Source organism: Atta colombica, unplaced genomic scaffold (genome assembly GCF_001594045.1).
Source record: "Atta colombica isolate Treedump-2 unplaced genomic scaffold, Acol1.0 scaffold275, whole genome shotgun sequence".
Lineage (NCBI taxonomy): Eukaryota > Metazoa > Arthropoda > Insecta > Hymenoptera > Formicidae > Atta > Atta colombica.
Window position 1 is genome coordinate 177,255 of NW_017259376.1, and position 9,816 is coordinate 187,070.

At 28.2% G+C, this 9,816-nt stretch overlaps 1 protein-coding gene and 1 pseudogene across 1 annotated transcript in view; both read right to left on the minus strand.

The window, feature by feature from the left end:
- Positions 1–1,514, minus strand: part of LOC108689709 (ubiquitin carboxyl-terminal hydrolase 10) — a 6,925-nt gene extending 5,411 nt beyond the window's left edge. The window contains exon 1 of the mRNA XM_018196604.1: positions 1,171–1,514. Coding sequence (XP_018052093.1) covers positions 1,171–1,188 — 18 coding nt within the window. The 5' untranslated portion in view covers positions 1,189–1,514. The remainder of the gene's footprint in view (positions 1–1,170) is intronic.
- A 922-nt stretch (positions 1,515–2,436) lies between these two features.
- On the minus strand, positions 2,437–7,559 carry LOC108689694 (annotated as a pseudogene).
- Positions 7,560–9,816: the final 2,257 nt, after the last annotated feature.

The window sequence follows — 9,816 nt, forward strand, 5'->3', positions numbered from 1 at the left end:
TATAATAATATATTATATATTATCCCTTATTCCGAGTAACAGAAAATAAAATATGAGTTTGAGAAAAAATAAAAGAATAAAGATTCTAAAGCAATAAATAAAAAAATTTCAATAAAGCCAACATAAGATGGACATGTGTAAAAAATATGTTGTTCATATAATAACACAGATATTTCTATCCTGGCAAGGAGGAACGTTTAGGTTTCTTCAGTACAATACTTAGAAATTAACCAAATAGCAATTTCACTCTAGAATAAATCACTAAAATTGAATAATACAAAACGTTGTCGAACCGGAAACATCGTAAAACTAATATTCAGGTATAAAAAAATCATTGTCTTGGTATTTGGCAGAATGTTTAAATCGTTGAAAAAAATTAAAATTAATATAATACAGCAATGGCAGAAAGTTGATATTTAACGAAAGCGATAAAAAAAGTTCTAGTGCAAGCTGTTAGAAATAAAAAATAAATGTCGTATATTTTTTCTAAATTATTCGATAAAATAAAGAACATTAACCGATGAAAGTTTATTATAAAAGATGAACTAGTTACGTTCGACAAACAAAAAATTTTGTAATAATATAATTTCCTACTAGATGCATTTCTGAATAAATTAAAAAAAAAAAACAATTATTTTTTTTAGCATGTTAAAGGCACGCGCAAAAAACATAACATATGTTAAAAAGAGTATTCAAAAGTAAATCATCAGCAATAAATTGTTCCAAATGCAGCCATTTTATGTAGTATCATAGAAGCGAGTCACGAATCAAATGATAATTAAATAAAACGATATTTTATCAAACTTGCATCGTACAGTTATGAGCGGCTAGCTATCGATGCGAGTTAATGAGAAATTCGTAAATTACTACTAAATTAAACATTCACAATAATCGAATATTCTACAGAGACGTTAAGTGGCGCACGTGGAGGCGTCTAGAACGAAATTCTTGGGAATTCAATTGTGCCGAAACATAAGACGAGTCCGTCTATCGATGACTTCGTGAAATAACTTGTAGAAAATATTATAAAACGATGATTATTAATGAGAAATCCTCGGCGAATTCTGTCCGAGAGACGCGGCTACCTAACCTCGACGACCACGCTCGGCCGCGCGAAAAGCATGCACTTTCACGCTTTGTGTCGCTTATGAGTCGACTATGGTGACTTACCTCGTTTCGAGTATCCATCCTCGTTTCCACAATTGGTACAAAACATTAAAAATCGCACGAGTCGTGGGGCCTGAAGCTCCGGTGATTCTGGGTTCGGCGACGATCACAGGTTTGTCGACACCACACGTTATTTTCAACGTCTCGTTATGGCGGCGTGACACGATTTCGCACGGTCGCGTGGTACAACGGCGTATACGAAAATAATGAAACTGCTGTCGGTTACACTTCGTCGCGGCACAATTAAAATAAAATAAAAAAAACTGATTCGGTCCGATTATGAGACGCGCGTGTTCATGCCCCGGCGGTCACATGCAGTGCGAAAACGAGCATGAACATGAACGTTCTGTAGCGATCGTCGGTATGATGGTACGACTGCACAGCACTGTGGACTAATAAAGAGTGAAGACTAGATTCACTCGACTGGTTACCGTAGGCCTCCGTACCGTCGTGGAAGTAATAAGGAAGTGCTTGTGCGCGGGCATTTTTTGCTGACCAATGACAGAGCCTGACTCAAAACCTTGCCATCTTAGAATTTCTAAACTAAGGGAGCGTTTCTATTTGCCGTATCCATACGTATGACTGTTATCTGTACGAATTGACTAATCATAGTCGAGTATTCCCCTCTTACAGTTGAATGAGAGGGGAATATGCGACTATGATTCGATCATTCTCGACATTATTAATAATTAACAACTGATAACGAGAACATAAACGTTCTGAACATTGCTGAACATTGCTGAACTCGGAGCAATTCAGAGTATCTTGAAGTATGACATTAGTACGTCCACTTTCGAAAAGAAAAGAAGATCGTGTTATTATGCATACAGCATGATTGATAAAATTAAAGATTTATGTTTATGTTATAGATATGTTATAGACTTTGATTATCGATTTTGGTTGATTTTCGATTAATCGTTTCTTTATTCAAAAATTGTTAAAATTAACGATTCGAACTGATGCTAAAATATCGGTATAATAATTCTTTTATTAATTGAACTACTTATTGTAGTTTATCTTTCCTTCTTTTTTCTTCAAGTTAGAACAAAGAGAAAATATGAACTATATAAATCAATTCTTGCATATTTATATAAGTCTCATATAAGAATATCTTTTTTATAATTATATATTTGTCGAATATATACTGAAACTTTATATGTACTTATGAAAAAATATTTCGATGTTACAATTGAATATTTATGTAATTGTCACATTAAAAAAAAATAAAAGATTAGGAAATGTAGGCATGTAAGTATTTATTTACACTACTTAATTCTTAGCTTTCGTCTTTTTCAAGGAAGGTCGATCAAATATTTTATTCATTCCTGCCGCTTGATTATTATAAAACTTGAGATTTAGATTTGTCTCCGATATCCAAGAATCAAATTGCGTCGTGTTCTGATCCAGCAAATGAGTGTATTTGATTTTTTTTTTCTCGAAGTTCTTCATCCGCTTGATCATTAGTAAAATTCTTTTGTCAAAAGGACTTCTAAAGTCGCGGCAGAGAAGTCGCGTTTAAATATAGCGTCCTTGTCCAAGTAGAACGCGCCACGATGATAATATTTCTGTAAAAATTTGTACTCTCCTTTGGTCGCTATAATTATCTTAGAATTCAGTCGAGCTTTCTGTTTGTTTCTCCTCAGTCAAATTACGAATATGCTCGATCTCTACACGTTCCTTTTTAAACTGTTTCTTCTCTTCCCGATTTCGTTTGATTCTTTTAAGCTCGCGCAGCTTCCAAGCTTCTTATTCTACCTCGTCATTCTCGTCATCAGTTGCGAACGTCGTTGAGCTTACTCTTCTTAGTGTTACCTTTATTGCTCTCTTTTCGCATTATCTCTTCCATCATCCTCAGAATTTGTTTCTTTCGTTTTTGGGCAATTTTCTTGGTTGTGATCAAAGCTTTTGTTTGTTTCTTCTGCATCACCGCTCTCTCTTTTTCCGCTTTGATTCTATTCTTTTTGCAAACGAACACAGATTTCAACTGCGATTTAGTTTCTTCCTCACAGTCTGTGTACTTTTCGTACTCCAAGCTCTCTTTTGACCTTTCTCTATCTTCCGCCTTTCCTTGTATCAAATCCTCCTCAGTTTTCTTCCTGGATAATACTCGTTGCTTTAGGGTCTCTCATCATTTCTATCTTCGAATCTGATAGTTCCTCATCCTCAAATGAATCAGAATTCGTCTCCTCTCTCGCGTTCTCTTTGGTTTGATGTCGATAAGCTTGGGGCTCGTGAATATGTCTGTGTCTCTCTGCACGTACCTCGGTTGATATCTCCCTTTGTTGGTGTATTAATTTTCGCAAACGCGGAATCATCATCTCTATTCTTTTTATGCGAGTGCACAGTAATATCTGCGACAATATCGTTATAATTCTTTTGTATACGCTTCTTGAGAAAATCCTCGACTTCTGATTCTTCATCTAAATTTATTGTAGCTACATAATTTGGCCGTTTATTAGAAACATAACGATATACTTTCACCTCCTTCGTAGACAACTTTGCAAACTTAAACAATTTTTTTAGAAATTTTGATATGCATAGAAAATTAAATGACATCATAAACGTTACATATGAAAATAAAAATAAATTAAATTAAATATTCTTAAAATTAAAATTAAAAGTTAAAGTAAAGACATTTCTTATAAAATAGAGCATATATTTTCTTAATATTTATTATAAATATTGTTTTGTATCTTCAAATATTTAAATAGCTTGTTTGTTAATCACTGTTAAATGAATAATTGTAATTTAACTGTGAAACATAAATAATTTACGAATCTTTAATGAATATACTTTATAATAGGTACATTAAAATAAATAAAAATAAAACATATGTGCAGTAAATTATAATCACAGTATCAGGATATATTGCCAATTATATATTATTTTGTATAAGTGCGGGTTGCTAAGGAATTGTTCGTTATATAATTTCATTATTATTTTATTATATTGATAAATATATCGATAAACGTGTTACCAAGATATCAAAACTAAAAAAAAGGTTAAAAAATTTTTTTTTCTTATTTTTTTGTTTTATAACTATAAATATAAAATAAAAAGCAACATGGAAAACATATTCATTTTATGAAATTAATTAATTGCAATATAAAAATAATTATAATTATTAGATGGGAAAAAGTTCGTGGCGTTTTTTTAATGCCATCTAACAGGAAAAACGCCACGAACTTTTTCCCACACCTAATATTTAAAAAATTTCATCTTTAGATTCTATCAATTTTTTTTAAACATATTTAAAAAAAGTTAAAAAATATTACACATAATATTATATACTACAATACTACAGAATACTATTATAATAAAATGTATTTTAAAAGAAAGCTTGGAAGTATTTTTTACTAACTTTTATAAAAATAATTCATTACCCCCCGTTACTGATTATTTAGAAAATAATTCATTTTTTGTTACTTTTTTGTGATATCAAAGTAAGATACTAGATTTAAAAATTACTTTATTCAATAATAATTGTAATAATATTAAAACAATCAATATTTAGATTATAGTCTTTATATTAGAGATCATAATTTTGAACGATTAGAGATACACGTTCATAAGTGCATTATATTTAGATGTACATGAAAAAAAGATTATAGTACTTTATATAACTTTTTTCTAAAGCAACTAATAAATATATAATTTTAATCTATAAATCTATATTAATATTTTAATTTTTAATTTTAATGAAACATACAACTAGAATGTTAAATAATTGAATAAATTATCTTCTATATCAATATTCTGTGTTTGTATGAAAAAGGTATGAATTTTATTTTATTAATTTTTTAATATATGCTTATTTTTAGGAAATTAGATTATAATTTACAAATGCAGATTTTATTATAATTGTTTTTAAAGATTAATGTTGTTATAACGCGCATTCCAAAAATTGCCTGTCAATAATAAAAATTTATAGTTCATTTACATAATACTACATATGTATGTGTATATATGTTACAAATTTTCAATAATAACTATACCAGAATTATGTACCCTAAAATAAAAAAGACAAAAAATTTTTTAATATTTAAATTTTTATTAGAAAATATTTCTAACCAATTAAAAATAATGCTATTCGAGTAGTTCACAGAGTAGTTATAGAGATTATAATAAGGAATTAAAGTATAACAATAACAGCTGAATTCGTAACTGCATTATTATAAAAATGTAATAATGCTATCCTTAATGTTTATAGACAAAAAAATAACGATCATTACTGAAAAAAAAGTTCTTTAACGAAAATGGCGTAACAAATAACGCATTATCGTTTTTGATTTCCGTTGTAAATTATTTATTATTTTTCCAACAAGGAAGTTTCTAACGATGGATTTGTGAAAAAACAATTAAAAATAATTGGAAATTTGTATCCGACATTATATTATCATACACTATTAATTTTAATTACAGCTAAGTTTTGTAAATTAATCCAATAATATTTTTTCACAAGAAACTACTATCTTTTAACATTAAATATTAAGTATTTTCATAGCATATTTGAAAAAAAATAGTTTGACTATGTTCAAATGTTCTAGAGTCTTATGGTTCGAATCTGTAGTAGTCTAAAGGTCATATAACAGATTGTAAAAAGTGAAAAAAATAAGTGGATACAGTCAATACTACTCACTATTATAGTATCAGAAAGGAGAAAAATGGAGAAAAATGTATTTATAATATTTTGTTTTTTTTTATGGTCTGCTGTGCGATCTTCCGGCACGCAAGACGGTCAACTTTGAACTTACCTTCAATACTATCAAACTATTATATTCTTTCTAACACGTATAATTTATGGTAGAAAAAAAGAAGTCAAATATGCAACGAAAGAAAGCTGACTTTTTACCTGTCACTTCACAATTAAAACAGTGTGTCGCTGTTTCAAAAGTTCGCTCTTTTCCTGCTTCCTTTTCATGAAGCATATCTTCATTGGCAATTTTTTTAAATAAGAGCATTATGGGCATATACGGTTATATAAGGTAATAAAGTTATTATACAGATATAAGGTAATAAAGTTATTATACAGATATTTCGGAACGTTTAATTTAAGATATTTACGATACGTCAATATGTCCGATCTGTATCACCGCATATCGTAACTTATTTTAATAGGAAAGCTATATCTTATACAAATACGAAACTAAAATTGAACAAAGGGATTGTCAGCAGTATCATTTCGTAAGATCGAACAATATATATGCTATTCTTTATTTCGAATAAGAGAGGCATTAATCCTTAATTTATACCTTAGCGCAAGACGCTCAGACAATATAAAGTATCCAAAAAAGATAAATAAAATGTCTTTGGCGTCTTAAAGACATTTTATGTCTCAATGTGTTGTCTGGGCTAGTAACATTTAAAGTAACATTTAGAGTAACATTTAAAATAGTTAAATATGTAGTTTTAAATGTATATATTTAAAATGGAAATGGCATTTTGTATTTTCCATTTTAAATAGTTTTTGAAAAACCATTTTCTTTTTACATTTGAAATCATGTCTATCATTTAACCATTTATATAAAATAGATAAAGTAAATAGTTTTCCTATAATTTTCACAAATTTTCCCTAGAATCATTGATGTATAAAACTCAAGTCCCATGATTGGCTAAAAATTTTTATGAATATTTAAACAAATTAACTATAAAGAGAAAATTAATTCCAGATAGTCCATAAATATCGAATCTTAATAAAAAAATAAATATTCCAGTTTTATATAAAATACTATATAGATTTCTAAAAATGTATATTATTCTTAACATCTAATTTTGACCGTAATCGACGCTTTTCGTATTAATTTGTTTATTCAAGTAAATGGTCCCGTTTCCAAATCAATAATATCAAAAATTTAAAATATTCCCGTCAGAAATATTGTACTTTATTTATAACATTAGTTAGAGTTTTGAATTCCGTTGAAAATAAATTTCAAACGTAACATATTTTTGAAAAATGTATACCACCTTGGCGAAAAGTTTTTATGAAAAATTACATAGATTGAAACAAGAATTTAGAAATTCTTAGTTTTTGTAGATGTTCGTAGTGGGACGTTGTTTTTTTGAAAAAAAACCAAGAAATCTTCCGTTCTCAAACAACATCGCTCTACGTCCCACTACAAATATCTACGAAAAATTAAGAATTTCTAAAATCTTGTCTCAAGCTATATAGTTTTTCTGTACTTTTTTGTAAAAATTTTTCTTCGCTAGGGTAGGAAAAACTATTTTGTATTCGAAAATATTTAAAACCTATTTATCCATTTTACAAATAAATTGGAAAAATCTATTTTATATTTTGCCATTTTAAATGTGCTTTTTAAAAGTATTTTACAATTAGTATTTTAAATAAAATTTGAAATGCATTTTACCCAGCTCTGTACCTTAGTTTTTGACATCCTTACTACATATTTGGTCATTCGTGTCTTGGATTAATTTTCATCACTTTTACAAGTATATGTAAATTATTAAACGATTTTTACATATATTTTGACATATTTAAAAAATATTTGTAGTTATATATTTATAATATGTAGATAAATTGTTATAACTATGAATTGTTATAACTATAAATTGTTATAAATATATTATATACAAAATGAGAAAAATGCACTTTATATGAAAATGTAAAACTCCGAAACAAAAATATTTAAAAGAAAAATATAATTTAATATCTTAAAATTGATTCCAAACTACAAAAAAAATAATTCAAATGTCGGCTGTTCAAAAAGTTTAATAATTGAGTAACTTGAAAATGTTTTTTTAATATGCATGAATGGCTATAAATTGGAAATATATTGCATTTATATTTTAAATAATGCATTTTATTATTATTATTGTATTAAAAGAACTTATAATTTATTAAGAAAATGTTTTTTATAACATTACAGACAACATAATATATGTATAATATTACTGACAACATTTTAATACAAGGGTATCAAAAATCGTGTTTAATAAGGGCTAATATGTTATTTTAGAGTTAAATTCTTTTTTTAATAATTCGCGAAATTCCCCTAATATAACCGTTTTAGTTGAAAATCAAGAAACAAATTTATTTTTTAATAAAAATTTAATTTTAATAAAAATTTTTTAATTACAAAAAATGTACATACGTTGGGTACATACGTTTGTGACTCAGAGATGAACTATGTCAGTTAAAGGATACGCATGAATTGAAGCCAGCAACGCACAAAACTTGTTCTCTAGAAATTTTTTTTAGGAACATAAAAGAGATCGGTATATGACCAGACGCTCTCAGTATTTCAAAGAAAAGAAAAACAGGTCACTAATAACCCAAAGGTGTGTATTAAGGGATAAAATATGAATCATGTTTGAAAAACAACTATATATAGTTGGTTTCTTTCTTTATAGTGAAAAAAGGGTCTAAGGTGAAAGTGAGACGGGAAAGGAGAGCTAGTATATGCATTCAGCAAACTCTTAGATATAAAGCAACTTCGTCTCATATATATATATATATGTAGCTTCGCGATCACTACTTCTAATCTCACGGCACATACATTATGCATCGACTGACCCAATGATCTGTCCGTTTGACCGCATCAAGACGATGAAAAGTGTTTTTCTTATATATATAACAGTTGATGGAATGTGGGAGTCATTACATCATGTGTACGGTTATATCAAAAAACGGCTCGGAGAGAGGATGGAGGAGAGCCCTTTTCCTTTGCTCTGAAAATATTAAATAGATGGATCGAAAATGGAGTGGAAATGCATAAGTTGAACATGAAAGCGCAAAGTAAACGCTTAAACTCTTCGGATGTATCGAGAAAAAGTGCTTAAATTTTATAATGAACAACTTCAAAATAAATTGAGGCAAAAAATTTTTTTAAAGAAACAAAATATATAGGGAAGTAGGAATCAACGCGATACTTTGTGCACAAGTATAATAATAAAAGATTAAAAATTTATATATGATGACAAAAACTTTTTTTTTAATGTATATCTTCGATCTTTCGTACACATTTCGACTTACTTCATCCACCATACTAAAAAGATTCTTTTAATCCAACACAGTTTATTAGTCAGGAGGAAATAAGGAATTTTTATGAAATAAGGCTATGATAAAATTCAAGTTATAACAAATGGCCGTCATGTTTCCATAATTAAAAAAGAGAGCAGATAGTCACTCATCAAATTGTCAACTTACATGTAACTTGTACATTTATATCCAGTAATAATCAACCAAGTAAAATTAATACAATGAACATAATAAAAGTTACAAAATTTACAAAATTTTGATATCCATAAATAAATTTTTGAAATAAATTTTTTCATCAAATTTTAGTAAAATGAGATTTGACGGTAGTTAACGTTTCGGTTACTGAGAGGCAAATATCATGCCTGTCATCGCTGACAACAATATAGTCAAGAGTTAAAAGTCAACTATAAACAAGAAGTAAACTAGATAGCATTAAGAACCGATATATAGGCATGATCTAAAAATTCAGTATCCGTTTGAAGATTTCAACTTATTTTTTGCATTTTAATATGTAACATTTCGGACATTAATCTTTTACTGAAATTTCTTTCTCTATCTAAAATCCGCACATTTTCCCATATTGAATTAATGTAACTTTTATGATCTGTAATAACAGAATAAATAGAAGTTTGTCTCGTAATATGATTTTGATA